The following is a 23,819-nucleotide window of genomic DNA, read 5'->3' as shown; positions in this document are numbered from 1 at the left end:
CTTCCATTTGGCTCTTACCTGTGTTTTGAAAACATGAATTTACGACAGCGAAATAAAACACAAATACGAAAGGAAATAGTTTTAACATCATAAAACTATGGAATTAATAAAGGCTCAAAATAAGCACATGACCCATGAGAAATTAAGAAATAAGCTGTATCGAAACCAGATCACCGTCACATTTATTCAATATTTCAGTGTCAACACACTAAAGGGGACTGAGTTGGGTTTATTAGAAATGTATGTTTGACAAAATTCAAGACATGTAAGCAGAGAAGATGCTGGGATTGAAGCCATACTGGTCCATGCCTAACCCAAACCAGTGGTGTGTACGTGATTACTGACAGTGAGTGTGTGAAGTTAAGCTTAGTTATCATGTCAGTGAAATATCAGATCGTGGTATCCATAACCCATAATCCCAACATCTGATATGTGCAGTGAAGACAATAATAACGTACTTATTTGAAATGGACATTTGACTTAATCTGCAATGGAAATGGATAAAGGTTCATTTATCTGTCTGAAAGCCATTCTCCTGATCGGAATGGCATTATTTAATACTGATTTTTAAAAGCTGGTGGGTTCAGAGCTGTAGTTTTTGATTGAGAGGGAGAAGGTGTCCTTCCTTATGCATATGGACATTTGTTAGCAATTAGCCAGCTCCAAAGTGCTGACTGGCAACAGCACAGGCTCTCTCGCTCACCATTCCTCCCTCTCATTCGCCATCTCTGCGTCCCTCCCTCCCTGCCTGCCTCCCTCACTCCCTCCCCTATGTTCTGTTTCAGTGTACGGCACATGGTTTGACAGAGGTATTATTTTCTTCCTGAGGTATGGAAGAGAAGAAGCGTCTCTGAGGGTGCCTGACGTTACACGTCGCCTTCAAGTATTTTGCTCTGATTGACGAATGAGGTGTACGGGGGCTTTATACGTTTGAAGTTTACGCAGGCTGTCAAGCACGCAGGTGGTCTGGTGTGGGAACGCCGGGATCCACAGAGGGATAGCCACTTCTTCAGCTCTGAAAACACATTGAGGGGACCGGCTTGGTGAATGCAGTTTCATATTCTGGACAGCCACACCAGGAGCCTGGGGCTCATAATTACGGATATGTCTTTGCCGTAAACACCCCGGCTGCTTAGGACTTTAAACGGCTTTTCCTTTTGCCTTTCCTGTAGGGATATTTACCGCGGTCAAGAAGGTACTGTGGAGAGGTGAGGGCCCTACAGCCCGAGCTGCTGTTTACTTTTACCTGACCATTGAAGTTGTTTAGGGGCAACACCATGAAAGGTAAGGTTAACTGCCTCTCTGTTGATGTTGTGAGAAGTGTCAATGCCTTGGCCTGCTTCACGCAGCCATAAGTCACTGACAGAACTTGAAAGTGCATTGACACACAAAAAAAACATGCAGACAGCATCTTTTTATAAGCTGCACCTCTCTGAGTCCAGGAAAAATGTTGGTTTGTTGTCCTTGGATGTGAGACGCCCTCTACTTCACTTTGAAATAGGTATATTGAGTAATTTCCCTGTTTCACCAGGCAGATTTCTTTGGATTTAGGTTCTTGGATTCGTATATAAGGACCAAACTGAAACCAAAGTGTTGACTTCTATTGACAATGCAGGAAACACGACCTTTCTTTTAAGGAGGTAGAAAAATTCACCAGTTCCTCAAGCAAGAAAGCTGAGCTGGTCGAACGGGTGTCATAAAGTTCAGAGGTATTTATGAAGGGGGGGGGAGGGGGGCATTCTTAGGTAGGGGGTCTCCATGCGTCATTTCTGCTACGTGTAAACTCCATGTTCATCTAGTAATTGGAAAGATGAGACCTGCAGGTTCCTTATAGCACGAAAAGAGAGAGTGATTATGGGAGAAACCGCCACAGCCCGGAAACTTCCACTGGCATGACTGTTCTGGTGTTAGGGGTCAATACAAAATGTGCACGTAACAAGCCAGCCCACTACTGCGTTGTGACAATCAGTAAAAGGTTTCATCAGAGTTATATAATATGGAACCTATTTGGATTTAATTTGCCCAAGAGAGATTTTGTTAAAATCGTTGCGTATCACATGCATGAAGAAAGAATGGCTGAAAAATCTGTAAACATTCATTTCTGGGAAAATGAGTGGAAATGGGAAACACTTTTTTGTCAGCTCTACAAATGCATGACTGCATGTCATACTCAAAGGCCTTCGCATGAGGGATGATCATCATTATTCAGATTCTACCACTTGACCACAAAACGCAACATGATTTTTTTTTGTATCTCAACTCTACATCTACACATTTCCAGAATTTCCAGCACTCAGTGGATCCCCACATTCTTGGGTGGTTCACATGAAAATGTTGGATGTCTTTACAGCTGAAGGCCTCAGTACTGAATATGGCTGCTTTCACTTGGCTTGTGTTGCAGGCCTTGCAAGGTTCTTGCTTCCAACAGGATTTTTGGAAGTTTGAATGTGTTCAACTTCGAAAAACACATATTAGTTGGATGACCTTTAAAGGGTGAACTTGAATTTATTTACTTATTTTTACATACGCCGAAATAGTTCTGCTGTTTTCAGATCAATTTCACTGTTATACAGTGTGTAAGCGTTCTGTTATCTGCCTCGGTGGACTCGATCGCTAATCACCTGGCAGCATGTACGTGCTTTCACTGGACAAAAACAAAATACTCCCATGATGCTTTGAAAGCTACATCCAAAACTGAATCGAAAGCTAAACAGTTTGGAAAACTGAAAAGGAAAATCATTGTTTTTGCTTAACTTGTCAGGAGTTAATTGCCTATTTCGACACTGAACAGCTTGCACAGAAAAAACATAAGGGCCTAATTTCTTTAAAGACACATAATGGACCACTTCTGCTGTAATTGTAAATATGAGCCCCTTTTAATGGTATTAAAGCCATCAAAAGACTGTCCCTTCCATTAGTTGAAAAAACAGTAACTTTATGACCTCTGTAGCACCGGATTAATTTTTTAAGGTCACATCATTAGGGCTTGGCAGGGTATAACCGAACGCTAAGCTGTGGTTTGAGTCTCTCCTTGAGCAGTGTGAACTACATCACCAAATACCCTCGAAATCTCCAAATTCCATCCATCTTTTAATCGCTTATCCAGGCTGGGGTTTAATCTTTAAATTGCTGTATTATATACTTCATACTGACTTCAACACTTTTACACTAGCTGTAGTATAAAATGTGAAGCAAATCCAGAACTAGCATATGCTAATCCAAACTAAACAATAATAAAAAAACGATGTACTGGAACAATAGACAGTCAAATAGCTAAAATAATATTTGCTTTGTTTAGCTTGTCCCCCTTCAAGTGGAAAATGTACATGACAGAACAAAAAATATTTGCATTATAGTATCTACAGGGGTGTACATATGGATATAGTTACGGCCATCTTTCCCAGGTCGAAGTGGACCCAAAACATAATTGCATAGTGTAATGTGCTTACAAGGGTGTTTTAACACAGTTTAGTTCCTGTTTTCTTCTTAAGCCAATCACAGTGAAGCAGATGGGGAAGAAAACAGATTATCTGTTTTCTATACTCTATACTCTATATATAATCTATATATAATCTATACTCCTGTCATATTTACATAGAAATGCATATAATCCAAATCAAACACCCATGTTCGGATTACATTTTTGTACTCCTTCCATCGCTTGTTGTTTGCCCCTCATCCTGAAACCAGCGTTCCACAGAAACTCCGACCATGTGCTTGACGTGAATTCTTGGATCCATCGCTAGCGGGAACATACGTAGATGTTTAGACTATTTATGTGACAAATGTGCCTGCAAGTGTAACCAAAGGCTGGATTTTGGCAAGAATTGTCAGACAATTTTAATGAGCCTTTTTATTTTCTTTATTTGTTTACTTTTCATTTATGTGCTAAAGTTGCTGGATGGATCGTCTTCTGAAATGCAAGGAGAAGTAGGAACTACAGAGGGACTAAAAAAAAAAAACACTTTCCTGGATAAATTCCTTGACCAGCCTCAGAAGCAGACAGGCAGTGAGAAGTCGCTCCTTTACTGTCTGGACAGAAATCCTGCCTCTGACCTATTTTCAGGGAGTCACCTGCATTTCTGACTGGGAAAAGTAAAACCCTAGACCGTCAGCAGCTGTGGGGGCATAAAACTGAACATTCCGCAGCCCCGTCACGCTTAGCATAACGCAGACCTCAGCCCCCCCCCCCCCCCCCGCCCCAGCCTCTGACTTTAGTCCTTCCATGATTGCACATAAACACGCCCCCCTCCTTTCAACATTAAATTACATGCCATCACGACACTGCAGTAAAGGTATACGGGCAGCCCTTTCATTTTCCCTGCGAGTGACCGTTGGCCTGTTTATTGACCAATCAAATGCCTACGTGCGAACAAGGCTTGGCAATGTGGCTGCAGTGGTTCACGGGTCACACTTGTAACACAAATTCATGTGTCTCTGCTCCCCCAAAATGCTATATTTTAGAGTCTCGACCTAAGTACCCAGGTTTAAGCGTTTTTATCCAGTTTCCTCCCCTGTGTATTATAAGCACTGCAAGTCATGAATATAATGAAATTTCAGTTGTCATGGATACATTCGTTGGCTATGGGAATAACTGAATCGTAATGATCAGTATAAATACAAATGTAAGCGAAATTAAAAATCCCTGTCTAAGCTTCAGCGGGAAAACACTTCAAAATATTACTAGGCTCTTCGGGGCATATTCTGTTCCTAACAGCCTTTGGGTGAATAAACCGTTAGGCCAAACATTACAATAGCGATGGAACAATGGGCCTGACTGAACAAACTATTTGTGTAACTCAAGTCAGTTAGTGTACAATCATTTGAACCTAGACGTGCCAGGTTGGTGTATTTAGGGAAAAGCTACTAGACCAATATTGGCACGATCAACTGGCAGAACTATAGGCAGTACAGCTGCAGTGAGGCCCACAGAAATTGGGGCCCTAGAAGGCTATTCATGTGTCAGCTTAAATTAACAAAGCATGTTACATTGCATTATAAACCATAGGAATCACAACAATATATATATATATATATATATATATATATATATACCCTTGTTGGCAAATCTGTCTTGCTCAGAGTGTCCAATATTTAATTGTTCATATTCATATTGTACGTCTTAACGATATTTCATGGATACATGGCACATATGCAACATTTAGCTATTATGGGTCAAAGGCCTTGTTTGTGTACATGGACATGTGTTTGGAAGTAAGGAGCCCCCCCCCCCCCCCCCCCCCAAAAAAAAAAGAAAAGTCTTGCATTGGGGCCCATTATGAGAAGCCTACATCACTGGTGTGATCTATACAAGACAAGGAAGCAATGCTGATCTAATTTCTCCGGTTACAGTACACATCTGTGGAGAAATCAAAACGCGAGTTTAGCATCAGTCCAGCTCTTGCATCACGCAGTTGTGTTTATTTAGTCCTGTGCACTGTGTGTTCTTGCATTTGCTCTGTGGCAGAAAATCCCAATTCAAGCCCCACTCACGCGGTTGGGAGGAGAGCAATCTGCTAAGCAGAGCCCTGGCTTTACTTACATCTGCGCCCGGAATGTATGCCTGACACCGATGAGCTTTTCCGTCTTTGTTGCTACGCTCACAATGATAAGGTTTCACAGCAGTAACGTGAGCTACAGCTCAGTGAACAACACACTTGGTTTGAAACAGCAAGATCAATAAAGTGAGTAAATAAGTACTTGTGCGAAATGCTAAAAAACAAGCTTCAGTCTGATGCTTTGATTGGCTTGGAAATGGTGTGCAGTGGGATGCTATTACCTTAACAGTCTGCAAATCTGGTGATTTATGATCTGAGTAATACAGTAGGATGTCTGTTTGAGTGTTTGCGAAGCGCAGATCACATTCTCCCAGTATAAAAGCACTGGCTTTCTCCGTTTCTCCTTCCAATCACCATTATTTTATTTTTGCTTTTCAGAGAGCCATTGTGGATATGAAAATCAGCTGTTCAAAGGTGCATAAATATTTTGCTTTTTAAAGTTTTTTTTAACACTTGTTTTACACACCACAGCTCAATGATAAAGATTTATAGTCCATCATTACATCATATCATACAAAACGGGGATTTATTTTATGTGTTTATCATACTCAAGTTTTCTTCAGTGAAAAAAATGGGTTAGGGTTAAGGTTAGGATTAAGGTTAGGGTAAGGGTTAGGATTAGGGTTAGGGTAAAGGTTAGGATTAGGGTTAGGTTTGGGTAACCCTAACCCCATGTACAATGTACATTGACAAATTAATATCTACACAAAAACACAAATAAAACAGTCCAAGACTAAGAAACATAGCAAAACACTAGGATAACTATACTAAGAAGCACTAGGACCATAAGAATACACAGGAATGATAAATCATGACAGAAATGGAGTAAACCTAAAGCAGGGAAACAATTAATAATAGAAACTAGGAAACAAAATACCACAAATGAAATATAACAGATAAGGCTGTTCTGCAGCCAGCTTCAAACCCATGACCAGAGGGAACAGTCTCCAAACTGCACACTCAACCCATAGACCTATACAACACCCCAAAGAAACAGGGAGGCAACACTAGGTTAAGGGGCTACAAGACAGATGAGGGAAAGGGATGGCCAGCAACCCCTGCTGGCCAAACGAGGACATCACACATAGGACAGAGACGGACGGGCACCAACCCTGACAAACAACTTTAAGCAAAGTGATACCAAATTTTTTTTTTCCCACTTCTTGCGTTTCAGAAGAAGATCTGGCAGGAGAAGAAGAGGAGATGCCTCCATTTAGAGGTGAGGTTCATTAAATCGTGTCAGTCTCTGGGTCAGAAACAGCTCAAAGCCTGAAATATTTGTAGGATAAAATAACCTTGAAATGTGGGAACGAGAAGTAAAACAATGGAGCTGAACAGGGAAAGACAAAAACTGAGGCCCAGAACTGACCCATTGTGTGGTCAGAATTAAGCTGGTCAGAACATTGTCAGATGCAGTCCTACGTGGTGTAATAGCTGATGGATTCCAGCACATTGTAATTCTTGTATGTGCGTCGTTGAATACGCTTCTTCAGTAGTTTTGTAAAGATGACAGAACTTTACATTCAGACATTTTATGTTTGGGTTCATAGCAAAAGACTTCATTTCTCTGCTACGCATTCGTTAGCATAGTAAGCCCGCTACCTATTGTAATATGGAAATGAAGTTCTTAAAAATGTATGCTTACTTTCCCACTAAGGTAAATCTATCCAAAGCTTCCAAGATAAATGAATTATGTTTTTATTTTTCTCGGCCCCTTGGCATAGACATGGTGTGGAGAGTAAGCCTTGTTGTGTTTACAGGAAGGACCCGGGGCGGCTGCATTAAGTGCCAGCAGAAGCATTCTCTCAGTGTGACTGTCAAAGCGCTATACGCATTTTTCGCTTTCCTTGCCCTCGCTGTCACCGTGCTGGCGTCACTGGGTGAGTGCGCCCGGGGGGGATTGACCGCCGTGAGACATGGCTGCGGCCCACCCGCAGCTACAAATGCAACGGGGAATGCGGTTCAGTGACCGCTGTCAGACTGCGCCGTCAAACCTTTGTTTATTCCAGTGTTACACAAGTTCCAGGAAGGAAAATTCAATAACATTTGAAATGCATTTTAAAGATCCCAAACGGATTGCCTCCTTTGGCACTTCTTTGGGTGGTTTTGTGCCACATATTTCAGATTTAAATAAATACACATACATACATGACAATGAACTCGCAGTTTAGAGAAAAAGCAAGGCACCAGGATGGAGCTGGCCGGTATTTATCGTACATGATGCGCAGCAGAATTTTGGTGCTCCTTTCATTCCTGTTCCGTTACTTATGCTTCATACTGTAGGTATACATCACTTAGGAGGAATACTGCAAAAGGGGGGAAAGGTTTGCATACACTTTGAGTTTCTCGGCCATTCTGCTTCTTGTGTCTTGCATAGCCACTTCTTAGTCTTATATATCACGAGACATTTTCCATATTTAAACTGTAATTTCCTGTTTACAAGCGTGTGGGGCTCCTCAACAGGGACAAATCTGTAAAGAAACGTAATAATGTAGTGACAAGTCTGTGTAAGAAGTGTGGCTGCGATTACAATTGCAATCCAACAGCGCTGCAGCCTTGGAAATGTTAAGTTAAGAAGCTCCACAAACGATACATTCTGTATTTTATGTCCCGTAATCATTTATTGTTTTGAGGTCTGCATGGTGGAGTGTCACCGGGGCAGTGGTCTCCCCTGTCACTCACTAATTCAAAACATATCATTGGCTAATGATAAGGTTGCCCGCCCCTTTGTAAGAATTATGATCCCTCTTTTTAAAAAGCCCTGGAATCGCCCATGAGCTTGCTGGAATTTCACATGATGGGCCCATGTACTGGGCAGCCTGGTGGCACAGAGGGTATCCACGCCTCTTACCTTCCCCACCACCAGGGGTTGGGGTTTGAACCCTAACCCAGCTCTGTATGGAGGCAGAATTCCTCCTGCAATCTAAATACATCCAGTCAGATGAGCCACTCTAAACCACCCGTTGTACTGGTTGTGTTGTATGCAGTTTAGGATGCTGCCTGCATTATTTCCCTGTGCTGCATAGAACAGACTCCAAGGTCTCCACAATCCTGTACTGGATGAGCACTGGAAAATGAATGGACATATGTTCAACATTCTATTCATATGGTGATTGGATCATATAATATTAAATTAAATTCATTCAATTAAATAAGTTGGCTATACACTTGCACTTTATAGATAAAAGTATTGGGACAACTGTCCATTACACCTAGAGGAACTTTTATGAGACGCCATTCAAAATCCTTAGGCATCAATATGGACGTACCCAGTCGAGTTCTTCCACACCAAACTCACCCAACAGTGTCTTTATGGACATTGCTTTGTGCACTGGGGCACAGTCATGCTGGAATAGAAAAGGGCCTTCAATCCCCAAATTGTTCCCACAAAGTTGGAAGCATAGGTTTGTCCAGAATGTCTTGGTATGCTGAAGCATTAAGAGTTCCCTTCACTGGTTTCCCCTGAAAACAACCCCATACCATTATCCCTCCTCCACCAAACTTTACAGTTGGCACAATGCAGTCAGGCAGATAATGTTCTCCTGGCATTTGCCAAACCCAGACTCGTCCATCAGACCGCTAGACAGAGAAGCGTGATTTGTCACTCCACATTTTCACTGCTATGACAGCACCACGCTTGAATTCACTGATCTCTTCAGAACGACACATTCTTTCACAAGTGTTTGTAAACCTGACTGCATGTGTCCCAAAACTTTTGTTCATATAGTGTAACTGTTATAAGGAGAGGTGGATAGTTCAGATTCAGAAAGTAAAAAATCCAGATCAAGATTTTGTTTGAACCAGCCAGTTGAGTACTCTGTGACTGTGATTCTTTATAATCAACTGACTGGTTGAAACGAAATCTCGGCCTGGATTTTTACTGTCTGGACCTGAACTATTCACCTCTAATTTTATGTCGATGACAGTTATAATCAGTTATAAACAATTATGCCTACCTTAATCCATATGTTCATAACAAATTTGCTAATTTTCAGAATATTACATATGCAAATACCTTTTTTTTTTTTTAAAAAAAGTCCTGTCATTATCTTCTTGCAAACAGCTTTAGTGTCTGGGTTGAGTTACATCCATCCATCCATTTTCCAAACCGCTTATCCTACTGGGTCGTGGGGGGGTCCGGAGCCTATCCCAGAAGCAATGGGCACGAGGCAGGGAACAACCCAGGATGGGGGGCCAGCCCATCGCAGGGCACACTCACACACCAGTCACTCACACATGCACACCAGTTTAGCAACTCCAATTAGTCTCAGTATGTTTTTTGACTGTGGGGGGAAACCGCAGGACCCACAGGAAACCCCACGACGACATGGGGAGAACATGCCAACTCCACACATATGTGACCCAGGCGGGGACTCAAACCCAGGTCACACAGGTGTGAGGCGACAGTGCTAACCACTGCACCACCATGCCACCCCTGTTTGAGTTACAAATATACTTTAATAAAAATGTACATTACTACTGTATGGAAACCTGAATCTTTTAACACACTATGTAGTTCGATTCAAAGATTTTCAGCTTCTGTCATGACTCTAAAGAAAAACTGAAATTGCAAAGATACAACATTTATTATGAAGTATAATTGTTAATCTCCATCAATATTAATTATAATGTAAACATTTCTATGGTAATGTTTTGTTGGATCAAAATTCTGCTCTCATACTCTTTTCTGTTACAAGTCATGCAGAAGATTGACTACTTATCCAAGGAAGAAAACCTTTATAACAAGAAAATTGTGAATGTACAAGAAAGTTTACAAGGTCAGACTTCATGTTATGCTATGTTATGTTAAGTTACGGCATCTAAGGTGCTTTTGGCAAAATCAGCTTTATAATATGATTAAGCAGAAATGGTGGCAATAGGAGGTTCAGTGAAGCTTGGCAAGACATTAATGTCCATTTATTAAAATGTCATATTAATATTATGTTTATAAGTCTCAGTATTTATGTTATATTTATTACGTCTGATTTGTACTGTGAACAACGAGAATGATTTTTCACCTCAGTGTTTGACTCCAGGCACCAATACATATAAAGTTGAAAATAAAAGGTACTTTGACGTTTGACTTTTGAAAAAAATGAAAGGCTGTTTTTGTTTAACAAGGCAACATTTCAGTTGAGTGTAACGTTGAGGTCAGTTGAGCATGACAATGAAAGCGAGAGCACTCCATCATATCTCATGACAGGTTACGCTAAGATGTCCTCAGAGAGACATACCTCACTGAGAGACGTCCATTACTCTGACAGTGGCTGTAGGATTTCTGTTCTTGGGGTTTCCTTCTTTAGCAATACCACGCAGTGCTAGTTTGAGATTTAGCTTGTGGCAACGGCTCCTTTGACAGATCTCGTGTGTGAATCAGGCTTGTTAACATTTTGTCTCCATCGCAGATCTCAGCACTGCCAGCAATGTTTCAGATCTCTTTGACGGCACCCGTTTCGGGGAAGAGATCAGCAAGCTCAAGAGGGAGCTGGAGGATATTCAAAAACTGATTCTCGGTCAGGAGCAAGCGCTAAACCAGACTAAAGACACTCAGCAAACTCTTTTGCTGTCTAACAATAGGATGACACGTGACATGCAGAATTATTCCATGGGCATGAGGCTCGTGAATCAGTCGCTGGAGAGCTACTTGGGTCTGGTAAATGGCTGGCAGGTAGTCATTACCGAAACTGACGAAGCTATGAAGTCTTTCATTGAAGACCAATATGATCTTAAAGCAACAGTTCAACAAGTCAACACCACAGCACTGCTTAGCAAGCAGTGGATTGAAACTCTTAAGAGAAAGGCAGATGAGGAGACCCTGCTTTTGCAAAAACTGACAACAGAATGGCAGAACTACAGCAAGGTTCTGGGAGCAATCAAGTCCAACTCCAGTACCACAAGCCAGTCAATAAGAAGCATCCAGAATGGAATTTCTTCCACGCACCAAAGGATCAGCATGAGCTCAGAAATGGTCCATGACCTCACTCTGCAGGTGATGAACCTGCAGATGCAAATGGACAACGTGACATCATTCATGGACGAACATGAGGAAAATATGCACGACCTTCACTATCACACCAAGTATTACGAAAACCGAACCAGAGAAAGGTTTGGGACTCTGGAAACCAGAATGAACTCAATCGAAATGGAAATTGATACAATATCATCTAGCATCAATGCCACAGTCAACCATGTACAAAGCATGTACAAGTATATCAACATTGAAAGCACTTCTTGCCAGTCCAGACTCAGCAGCTACACAGAAGACCTACACAATCTGAACAATACAGCCTTGCTTCTCATGCACGTTGCTGACACACTGAGGCAACAGTATATGTATCTCAGTATACGTATGGATGTGGATGTGAGGAACTTCTCCATGCTGATGGAAGAAATGAAGCTGGTTGATGTCAAGCATGATCAGCTCATCAAGAACTTCACCATTTTGAAAGGTATTGATCTAAAATTTGCGGTCCTTTGTACATAACACATAACATATTGCAAACTCCTTGCCATAGGTCAGGGGCTGTGAACTTGGGATAAAGACAATAATATTTGTATTAATCAGAAAAATGGTATTTAAATGAATATATGACTACTTTAGATACCTCAACTTGGTATCGGGTAACCACACATGGTATGATAGTGGTCGAGTCAACAAATACTTGTACAAATACTAATATTTCATGGTTTCTGCAAATTCTGGAGTGGCATTAGGAGAGGTTTTGAAATGGCTAATCTAACACCCTTAGAATGACAAGGATGACATCATCGTTTTATACTAACATGAAGATCATTTGAACATCATTTTCTGTGACTGCCTCAGACTTTCGTCCAGTACTATAAAAACACTATGATTTAGCTGTTTAACATAGTTTTACATTTTACAGCATTTTTATCTTGTGCCTGAATCCATATCAATGCGTCTCTATGTATTTCACAGGGGCGCCTGGGCCTCCAGGTCCGAAGGGTAACAAGGGGGATGTTGGAACCAGAGGCCCTGGGGGGATCACTGGCCCTAAAGGGGACAAAGGGCTGTTGGGGACTCGTGGGACCCTAGGTGAGAAAGGGTTAATGGGTCCCAAGGGAGCTGCTGGAGAGCCTGGGCCTGCTGGAGTCAAAGGCAGTTTGGGCATCAAGGGTGCCAAAGGATCCCTGGGGTATCCAGGGGTCAAAGGTGAAAAAGGAGAAAAGGGTGACATGGGGCCTCTTGGGAAGGATGGACTGTTAGGCCCTAAAGGTTCCACTGGAGCAAAGGGGCAGAAAGGTCCCGCAGGTTTCCATGGCGTCAGTGGCCCCAAGGGGGATCCGGGCCTGCCTGGTCCATTTGGTCTTCCGGGCCCGCCTGGTCCACCTGGTGCTCCGGGGAATGCTGGTCCTATGTATTCAAGCAAGAACCCGCTGTAAATGACCCTCCACACTCGAAGGGTAGTAAGTGGCATCTCCTAATAGATCATCATGAGGATGAACAGATCACCTGGCATCTCTCTTTTCTTACCCAAAGTAACCCTAGTGTTCAGGTGCGTAAATGGGACCATAGACAGTGCAGGCTGTCCTCTCGCTTAGCACGAAAGGGATCTAAAAGACAACCTCGAATGATGCTTCAAACACGAGGCAATGCTAAACGAGGCAATCACGTCCGACCAATGGCAGAATGAAGCACATTTGTGTGGAAATTACCATGTACGAATTCACTAACTGTACATAAAATTAGACTGGTAACAGTATTTAATTCCATTATAATAATACATTTAATACATTGTCTGTAATAACATATCATGCCACTTAATGACAGCTGTCATAAACTGGGTACAAAGCACAAGACAGTAAAATGATTTAGCTGTGTGACAGTGACATAAGAATATATGTCAATATAACGCCTTCATTGAAAACCCGCTAAAGCCACTTATAGTGTGGAATACGTTCTGTAGTAATTGTTATAAATATTCTGTATATAAGATGGGCATTGTTATGCGTTATGTATTGACATTTACCAAGAAAGCAACACCGAAATGTTAAAACAGCTTGTTAGTTTTTATATGTTTTCCCTCCTTATATCACTTTTTAACATTTTACGGTGCTCTTTGTAATTTAAATTTTGATTAGCCGTCGTGCTGGTGACCTTATGGTTACAATGTGTTTACAGTAAAATAGAGGTTACATCAGCCAGTGTATGTACATCGCCTATTATGACAGTGTCATTAATCATATCACAGAAAGGCCATTTACACTCCCTCCTCTGTAACGTACTTTATATTACAAATATCAGCTGCTTAAATGGCAGACATCCTGAGTTATTTTTTTATCGTCAGACAGGATCTTCAGTAAGATTAGTTATTCCTAATGTGAGACTATTACTTTGTTATATAGTCACATGAAGCTTTTCTCTATTACTCACCGTGTACGTACCACTGCCTTAGCTAAGCGCGTGCAAGTGCAATCGCTCAGACACATGGCTTCCGTTCGCAGCATTTATGAATAACAGGCAACCTCAGTGAACCTGTCACCACCATTAACGGTGTGAATAAAGGGAGAACTGTAACAGGTGTAAATTGTGGAGAGTGATTAGGAATGAATTTGTGTGTAAAGTCATGGTAAATAATCATGAGGATGGCCAGTAGGGTTTGTAAAAGCACCTCTGTGAATGCAAAGTGACAATTTGGGTTTACATTATATCACAATGCACTATTCTTAAATAAAAGAACAATGACATATTTATATTTTGCCTATTTTACCTTTATTTCCTAATGCAAGAAAAGTCACACAAGTTACATTTAAGGATCTAACTGTCACGATCGGTACGGCAGCGAGCGGCGATCGTGCGGATCGAGCGGGCCGAAAGTAGGCTAGGCAGGCAGTACTCGGGGTAAACGGGGATTTATTCACAGGAATCGGGGAAGGAGACATCAGACACTGACTAACATCAATGACAGACAATGGACTCAGGTAAGACACGGACTGCAATACACAGGACTGAGCAAATTAACTAGACACAGCTGGGTACAATTGGGAGAAAACACGTGGGTAATCAGGGGGCGTGGCACAGGAGGAGCGGACGAGCCGGGCATGACACTAACATAGTAAGATAATTAAAATTATAAAAACATTCCTGTTCTTTGAATGTTTTTAGCGAGAGTTGTCAGCGTACACAAAGTTGCCCCTGTCCGGTTGTAATGGACGATTTGACATTGAGACAGTGTTCTGCCCAGTTTTCTTTTAGCACTGGAGTCTATTGCTTGTTTCACTGTAAGCAAATAGATACAAAGTAGCCTGACAGAAAATGGTACAAAGATACAACTCTAACATTACATCTCCAGTGTCACTGATACTATCCCGATGGAGTGAATACTGTCCTGCTAGACTGGTAGACAAATTGTGAACGGACGTGGAGAGAATACAATGAAATGCGCGTGTGCAAAAATTCAAGACTAACCTTAGCAAAAGAGAGAACAGCTAAACTTGGTGATATTCCCTCCCCCTGATCGGCGTATTTTACCAACAGCACTCCTGCCCCCCGCCCAGATGGGTAAGTTTTACCACTGGCACCCCACGCTTTGATTAACATAATTCTTTAGTTCCCTTTCTTTTCTATTTCAGCTCCATAAATAGCAGGAATGGCCCAGTTGGGGGGAGGGGGCATTACCTATGTCGGCCATGGGCCCCAAAAGACATTAGTTTGCTCCTTGTGCCTCGTTTAATATTCTGGTAAAAGTGAATTAATGTCCACCAGGCAATATGTACAATTTGCTTTTATGTGTCTTTTCCAAACACTTGGAGCAGATACTCTGAATTAAGTAAGTCTAGGATTTCAACCACATTTCAGCACATTCACAGAGAGCCACAGAAGGTAAATGACGGATGAGAACATTAGCATAATGTGTGAAAATCAGGAATATTGCTAACAGCATGTGAAATGAACAAGGTGTATTACAAAGAAAATGCACATCAGATACCAGCAACTTTTTCAGGTAATGATTTGCTTACTTTTTAAGGATTTGAGTCATATTTAAGCTGTTGAAATACAATCAGTGTCTCATGTCTTTGTGTAGCCTTCTGTGATCCTTAAGTCTGCTGTCCTACATACACTGATGCACAACCTATTCATCTAAAAAGGTCCTTCAGAATGGTTCATGCCACGGTGATGACTATTAATCCTCATGTCTCTGCACTTCATCAAGATTGTCTCACGTGTTTTTGCTACAAATCTAAAATAGGTTAAAAAAGAAAAAATCTTCCGACTCCCAAACTATGGAGAGCAAAATGGGGCAGGTGGAAGGGAATTTCCAGTGTACCTGTACTCGTACTTGTGCAAATGGCATATAAAGGAGTTATGATTTATCAAAGCTAGAAGTTCATAAATGTCATGTAGATGATTTGCATGACGTATTTCATGTCCATCAACCCCCCAATAAAAAGTGTTTTTTTTTTTCCAATGGTACGATACAGGGATTCAGAACTACTCCTTAGTGAACCTGAGGCTGAATCCTGCTCCTTGTTGAATGGTGGGTGTTTCCCTTCTGACCGCTTCGCCTGCCAAATTATGATTACAGTATCTGCATTTCAATGCATCCGTCTGCCAGTGCCTCTTAATGAACTCCAGAGGTGGATAGTTCAGGTCCAGAATGTAAAAATCCAGACCAAGATTTTAAATCAACCACCCAGTTCAGTACTTTGTAACTGTGAGTCTTTGTACTCAACAGGTTGGTTGAAGCAAATCTTGGTCTGGATTTTTTACTTTCTGGACTGAACGATCCATCTCTGATAAACTCCCTTCTTGTGTCGTGATGTTACATATTAACACAACACATATTAGGAAAATACTTATTCATAAAATGAAAATGATGCCCTTCTTTCACAAACTTGAATCTAGGGAAGATGCAAAAGACACTGTCACCAATAATGGCAGAAATTGTAAAGGCATCCCTGTAATAACTGAGGTTGCAGTTGATGTGTATTCTTTTTGTAATCGGGCACTAAAACGGCCCCTTTCCAAGCACTGAGAAAACCCCTGCGTTGGGCCCAGGATCTGATACCAGGACTTCACCATGGCAAATTGCTATTGTTGCACCAAAGACGGCCTCAGGATTCTCAGCCAGCTACATCCCCCCCAAGATTCCTCAGGGCCTCCAGTGCTCTCCAGTGGGGTGCAGAATTACCTGCAGTGTACAAGAAATCAACTTGGCAAAGGAGCGCATTTGAGCAGTGCATATCGCAGCAGGGGAGAGGCAGTGAGCTCCACTCTGACTGGAGACAAAAAAAAAATTGCGACCGGGGTTGTACGCTTATTTAGTTCCCCCGTTTGAAGTGCCATATGTAATTTGCACATTGTAATTTAAGTGGATTGAAAACGCTACAAAAATACTGGGATTTTGCAGCGCACGGACTGTTTATTCACGGTGAATCGTGCGATCGGCTGCAGATGGACATTGCGACATGCACCATGTCGTGGCGACACATAGCACGCAGGTCGCTGAAACCCGCAGGAGAAAAAAAAAAAAACACTGCTAGCGTTTGCCCAGTATCTGTCACAAGTGAGAACAACAATCAGCTTTTATCACATTTTCATCAGACTTTTTTGAATCTAAATTATACCGCAGTCAGCATTCATAAATCACACCAGAAAATCGGGCGGCGTTTTGTCATAAGCACAGTTACTCAAAAGGTTTTAATAACTGGCTAATGTAAAATGTTCATATGTGCAGCTGTGAAGAAGGGGAGCCTCTTAATACTGTTTGTCTACATTCCTGCCAATCAGATACCGAAGGAAAATTACAATGAAAATGAAAAATGTTTCATGTTGGCAACTGCTTGCACTATTTCTTAGCTAAAGTTGTAGCTATAATTATCTATTGCATTATATATTGATATATAATAATATATCCTGGAGCCGACACCTTATCGTGGTGGAGGGGTTTGCGTGTTACAATGATCCCAGGAGCTATGTTGTCTGGGGCTTTATGCCCCTGGTAGGGTCACCCAAGGCAAACAGGTCCTGGGTGAGGAACCAGACGAAGTACGGCTCAAAAACCCCTTATGATGAGAAAAATTTTGGAACCACGTTTTCCCTTGCCCGGACGCGGGTCACCGGGCCCCCCCCCTGGAGCCAGGCCTGGGGGTGGGGCTCGATGTCGAGCGCCTGGCGGCCAGGCCTACACCCATGGGGCCTGGTCGGGCGCAGCCCGAACAAGGCACGTGGGTCCCCCCTCCAATGGGCTCACCACCCATGGGAGGGGCCATAAGGGTCGGGTGCGAGGTGATCTGGGCGGCGGCCAAAGGCGGGGACCTTGGCGGTCCGATCCTCGGCTGCAGAAGCTAGCTCTAGGGACATGGAATGTCACCTCTCTGATGGGGAAAGAGCCTGAGCTGGTGCGCGAGGTTGTGAAGTTCCGGCTAGATATAGTCGGACTCACCTCGACGCACGGCTTGGGCTCTGGAACCAGTCTCCTTGAGGGGGGTTGGACCCTTTTCCACTCTGGAGTTGCCCGCGGGGAGAGGCGCCGAGCGGGCGTGGGCATACTTATTGCCCCCAGGCTGGGCGCCTGTACATTGGGGTTTACCGCAGTGGACGAGAGGGTAGCCTCCCTCCGCCTTCGGGTGAGGGGACGGGTCCTGACTGTTGTTTGCGCTTATGCGCCAAACAGCAGTTCGGAATACCCACCCTTTTTGGAGTCCTTGGAGGGGGTGTTGGAGAGCGCTCCTCCTGGGGACTCCCTTGTTCTGCTGGGGGACGTCAATGCTCACGTGGGCAGCGACAGTGAGACCTGGAGGGGCGTGATTGGGAGGAACGCCCCCCCCGATCTGAACTCGAGCGGTGTTTTGTTATTGGACTTCTGTGCTCGTCACGGACTATCCATAATGAACACCATGTTCAAGCATATCGGTGTCCATATGTGCACTTGGCACCAGGACACCCTAGGCCGCAGTTCGATGATCGACTTTGTAGTCGTGTCGTCGGACTTGCGGCCGCATGTTTTGGACACTCGGGTGAAGAGAGGGGCGGAGCTGTCAACCGATCACTACCTGGTGGTGGGTTGGCTCCGCTGGTGGGGGAGGAAGCCGGCCAGGCCTGGCAGGCCCAAGCGTATAGTGAGGGTCTGCTGGGAACGTCTGGCGGAATCCCCGGTCAGGGAGAGTTTCAACTCCTACCTCCAGCAGAACTTCTCCCATATCCCGGGGGAGGCGGGGGACATTGAGTCCGAATGGGCCATGTTCCGTGCCTCCATTGTGGAGGCGGCTGACCGGAGCTGCGGCCGTAAGGTGGTCGGTGCCTGTCGCGGCGGTAATCCCCGAACCCGCTGGTGGACACCGGTGGTAAGGGATGCCGTCAAGCTGAAGAAGGAGTCTTATCGGGCCTTTCTGGCCTGTGGGACTCCAGATGCAGCTGACGGCTACCGGCAGGCCAAGCGGAATGCGGCTTTGGCGGTCGCTGAGGCAAAAACTCGGGTGTGGGAGGAGTTTGGTGAGGCCATGGAGAACGACTTCCGGACGGCTTCGAGGAGATTCTGGTCCACCATCCGGCGGCTCCGGGCGGGAAAGCGGTGCAGCATCAACACTATTTATGGTGGGGATGGTGCGCTGCTGACCTCAGCTCGGGACGTTTTGGGTCGGTGGAGGGAGTACTTCGAAGACCTCCTCAATCCCACCGACACGCCTTCCGATATGGAAGCAGAGTGTGGGGACTTGGGGGTGGACTCGCCTATCTCGGGGGTGGAGGTCGCTGAGGTGGTCAAAAAGCTCCTCGGTGGCCGGGCCCCGGGGGTGGACGAGATTCGCCCAGAGTTCCTCAAGGCTCTGGATGCTGCGGGGCTGTCCAGGCTGACACGCATCTGCAGCATCGCGTGGACATCGGGGGCAGTGCCTCTGGATTGGCAGACCGGGGTGGTGGTCCCCCTCTTTAAGAAGGGGGACCGGAGGGTGTGCTCCAACTACAGGGGGATCACACTCCTCAGCCTCCCTGGTAAGGTCTATTCGGGGGTCCTGGAAAGGAGGGTCCGCCGGATTGTCGAACCTCGGATTCAGGAGGAGCAGTGTGGTTTTCGCCCTGGCCGTAGAACAGTGGACCAGCTCTATACTCTCAGCAGGGTTCTGGAGGGTTCATGGGAGTTTGCCCGACCAGTCTACATGTGTTTTGTGGACTTGGAAAAGGCATTCGACCGTGTCCCTCGTGGGGTCCTGTGGGGAGTGCTCCGGGAGTATGGGGTACCGAGCTCCCTTTTAAGGGCGATTCGGTCCCTGTATGACCGGTGCCAGAGTTTGGTCCGCATGGGCGGCAATAAGTCGGACTCGTTTCCGGTGAGGGTTGGACTCCGTCAGGGCCGCCCTTTGTCACCGATTCTGTTCATAGTTTTTATGGACAGAATTTCTAGGCGCAGCCAGGGCGTTGAGGGCGTCCGGTTCGGTGACCTCAGGATTAGGTCTCTGCTTTTTGCGGATGATGTGGTTCTGTTGGCCTCATCGAGCCGTGACCTTCAGCTCTCACTGGAGCAGTTCGCAGCCGAGTGCGAAGCGGCTGGGATGAGAATCAGCACCTCCAAATCCGAGACCATGGTTCTCAGCCGGAAAAGGGTAGAGTGCTCTCTCCGGGTTGGGGATGGGGTCCTCCCCCAAGTGGAGGAGTTTAAGTATCTCGGGATCTTGTTCACGAGTGGGGGAACGATGGAGCGGGAGATCGACAGGCGGATCGGTGCGGCGTCAGCAGTCATGCGGGCGCTGCATCGGTCTGTCATGGTGAAGAGAGAGCTGAGCCAAAAGGCGAAGCTCTCGATTTACCAGTCGATCTACGTTCCTACCCTCACCTATGGTCATGAGCTTTGGGTAGTGACCGAAAGAACGAGGTCGCGGGTACAAGCGGCCGAAATGAGTTTCCTCCGCAGGGTGGCTGGGCTCTCCCTTAGAGATAGGGTGAGGAGCTCAGTCATTCGGGAGGGACTCAGAGTAGAGCCGCTGCTCCTCCGCATCGAGAGGAGCCAGATGAGGTGGCTCGGGCATCTGATCAGGATGCCTCCGGGACGCCTCCCTGGGGAGGTATTCCGGGCATGTCCCACTGGGAGGAGACCCCGGGGAAGACCCAGGACACGCTGGAGAGACTATGTCTCTCGGCTGGCCTGGGAACGCCTCGGGGTCCCCCCAGAGGAGCTGGACGAAGTGGCCGGGGAGAGGGAAGTCTGGGTCTCCCTGCTGAGGCTGCTGCCCCCGCGACCCGACTCCGGATTAAGCGGGAGATGATGGATGGATGGATGGATATAATAGTGTAGATAGATATGTATATAAAAGCTGGTATGAGGTCAGAGGGGCCTATAGCAGTGACCATAGGGCACAAAGCAGGGGAGTGCCCCAAACCAACAGGGGGCGCACACACGATCGCAGAAAATTTATAGATGCGGGGCGACTCCTGGCAAAGGAAAGATGGGCAATTGCCCAGGGCGGCATCTCCTGAGTAAGCAAAGCTCTGGTTCCCCCGGACTAGTTTTTGCACCATCCAAAGTAAAATTGGGCGGTGCCAAGAGAGCTTGCCTAGGGCACCATATGGGCATCGACCGGCACTGTACAGATGACAGTTACACATCTTTAGACTGTAGCAGGAAACCAACATAACACAAGAAGATACATAAACTGTACACGGACCAGGAGTGGGACTGAAACCCACAACCACGGAGGTGCGAGGCTAAAGGGTGCTAGTCGTCTTGCTGCCCTGCATTCCGGTTGTGAGCTAAATATCCAAAATGTTTTAGGTGAGAAAAGCCTCCACACCAACCCACAAAGTGCTGCTACTTGTTTGTAAATTAGCTAACAGCCCAGGACCGAAATACACTACTTAATATGCAAATACAAACCCAAGAGGCCTCTAAGATCAGCAGGGCTATGTCAGCTAGCAGTAACCAGAGGTAGAACCGTGAACAGTGGAACTGCATTTAGATATTATGCCGGCCATTCTTGGAACTGGCTTCCAGAACATCTGAGATGTTCTCCTACTTTAGGCACTTTTTGGACTCAAGATTTCTATATAAACTGCACTTTATTCAGTTACTTTAATATTTCATAGCTTTTCATTTTCTTTTTTTAATTGTATTAAATTGTATTTTTATATTTTCTTTTCTTTTATAGGATGTTCTCTTGAACTGCACTATATTGTCATAAGTACTGGGACACTCCTCCAAATCATTGAATTCAGGTGTTCCAATCACTTCCATAGTCACAGGTGTATAAAATCAAGTACCTAGGCATGCAGACTGTTTCTACAAACATTTGCAAAAGAATGGGTCGGTCTCAGGAGCTCAGTGAATTCAAGCGTGGTACCGTGACAGGATGCTATCTGTGCAATAAGTCCATTTCTGATCTTTTCCTCGCTGCTAAAAATTTCACGATTAGCTGTTAGTGGTATTATAACAAAGTGGAAGCAATTGGGAACAACAGCAACGCAGCCATGAAATGGTAGGAGACACGTAAAATCACAGAGCGGGGACAACGTACGCTGAAGGCGCCAACTTTCAATAGCTACAGACCTCCGAACTTCGTGCGGCCTTCAGATTAGCTCAAGAACAGTGCGTAGAGAACTTCATGGAATGGATTTCCATGGCCTAGTAACTGCATCCAAGTCTTGCATCAAAGCATCGGATGCAGTGGTGTAAATCACTGCACCCAGAGCAGTGAAGATGTGTTTTCTGGAAGGACAAATCGTGTTTCTCTGTGTGGCAATCCGATGGACAAGTCTGGGGTTGGCGGTTGCCTGGAGAACGATACTTGCCTGACTGCACTGTGCCAAGTGTAAAGTTTGGTAGAGGGGGGGGTTATGGTGTAGGGTTGTTTTTCAGGGGCTGGGCTTGGTCCCATAGTGCCAGTAAAATTAACTCTTAATGCTGCAGCATTCAAAGCCAATTTGGACAATTTCATGCTCCCAGCATTGTGGGAACAGTTTGGGGATGGTCCCTTCCTGTTCCAACATGACTGCACACCAGTGGACAAACCAAGGTCCATAAAGACTCGGATGAGCGAGTCTGGTGAGGAGGAACTTGACTGGCCTGCACTGAGCCCTGACCTCAACCCGATCCAACACCTTTGGGATGAATTAGAGCGAAGACTGCAAGCCAGGCCTTCTCGTCAAACATCAGTGTCTGACCTCACAAATGCTCTCCTGGATGAATGGTCAAAAATTCCCATAAACACACTCCTAAACCTTGTGGACAGCCTTCCCAGAGGAGCTGAAGCTGGTATGTCTGCAAAGGGTGGGCCAACTCCATATTAAATCTATGTAATGCAGGTGTCCCAATACTTTTGGCAATATGGTGTATTTTAAGGTAAAGCACTTACCTTTGTGTGTGCTGTACAAATAAACTTGCCTTGCCTAAGAAATGAGCAAACTGTGGGTCCTTTTCAAATGTAGCTGCCCATTGTTTATTTACTCCTTTCTGTATTTATTCTTTATGCTGCAACTGCTACAAACATAAGTAAACTCTTCCAGCAATTACCTAGGCTAGACCTGTCATTTCACATCACGTTGTAGGTAATGACACTGTAAATCTAACAAGTTCACCCTGGTTTAGTTTTGCTCGTCATCCTTCCTGTCTGGCACGGCCACCATATTCCCTGCTCCCCTTTTCTGGCTCAGGGAGCACGTGAAGGTTTATTCTTTGATTGCAATTACTGGTTAAACCGTTCTTTATGACTTCACAGTTTGTGTTTCCCCGCTCTCTATTAAAATGCTTTCTGAGAGAAACCTCGAGGCTAATACTACGGAGTGGGGGGGCCGAGGCGGGAGATGCAAGATGACAAAAACGCCAAAGCAAGCACTTTTACTTTTCGAATTGCACCCTATTTACTAGGCAGACAGCCTTTTACCTACTCCAAACATAAATAGGTCACCCGAAAGCTGATAGAAATAAGTACAACTTGTGGCGAAAAGTTCAGGGTAACAATTTACTTGAGGGGCCACAAATACTTTAAGATGATGTGTCATGATTCATTAATGAATGAACATGAGTCGCTTGTGTTACCCGTGATTTGTTCCTTCGGTAGTTCATTCAGTATATTACTAGGATTTGCAGACACAGTAACACGCATAGTAACTGTTGAAATAAATGATGCACAATTCATTAATGATGATCAGACATCAATATTTTACACGTGTTATTCATTATTTGTTCCTACAGCACTTCCTTCAGTAGTTCCTTAAGTAGTTCATAAAGGTTTTACATAATTAACAGATGTAGTAACAAATATTGTACTTGGTTGAGATAAAAGATGTGTGACTCGTTAATAATGAACAAA

The 23,819-nt window shown here is 44.5% G+C and overlaps 1 protein-coding gene across 2 annotated transcripts; it reads left to right on the top strand.

Annotated features, from left to right (window-relative positions):
• The first annotated feature begins 792 nt into the window (after positions 1-792).
• scara3 (scavenger receptor class A, member 3) lies at positions 793-14,271 on the top strand. Of its 2 annotated transcripts, none has more exons than XM_048986309.1 (8): positions 793-1,043; positions 1,173-1,284; positions 5,937-5,972; positions 6,736-6,777; positions 7,319-7,438; positions 10,256-10,336; positions 10,964-12,007; positions 12,499-14,271. In XM_048986309.1, the coding sequence occupies exons 2-8, from the start codon at positions 1,278-1,280 to the stop codon at positions 12,960-12,962; spliced, it is 1,794 nt and encodes a 597-aa protein (XP_048842266.1). In that variant the 5' UTR covers positions 793-1,043; positions 1,173-1,277; the 3' UTR covers positions 12,963-14,271. The 2 variants fall into 2 exon arrangements, with proteins under 2 accessions (XP_048842266.1, XP_048842265.1); XM_048986308.1 differs by having other exon boundaries at positions 6,733-6,777.
• Positions 14,272-23,819: the final 9,548 nt, after the last annotated feature.

Source organism: Brienomyrus brachyistius, chromosome 19 (genome assembly GCF_023856365.1).
Source record: "Brienomyrus brachyistius isolate T26 chromosome 19, BBRACH_0.4, whole genome shotgun sequence".
In the NCBI taxonomy this organism is placed as follows: Eukaryota; Metazoa; Chordata; class Actinopteri; order Osteoglossiformes; family Mormyridae; genus Brienomyrus; species Brienomyrus brachyistius.
This window is presented reverse-complemented; position numbering and strand designations above follow the sequence as displayed.

What these genes read in the sequence shown, in the direction of transcription:
- scara3 (XM_048986308.1), top strand. An exon ending in GGAGATGCCTCCATTTAGAG is followed by an intron (nt 6,778 to 7,318) that starts GTGAGGTTCATT and finishes TTGTGTTTACAG; the next exon opens with GAAGGACCCGGGGCGGCTGC. An exon ending in GAACTTCACCATTTTGAAAG is followed by an intron (nt 12,008 to 12,498) that starts GTATTGATCTAA and finishes TGTATTTCACAG; the next exon opens with GGGCGCCTGGGCCTCCAGGT.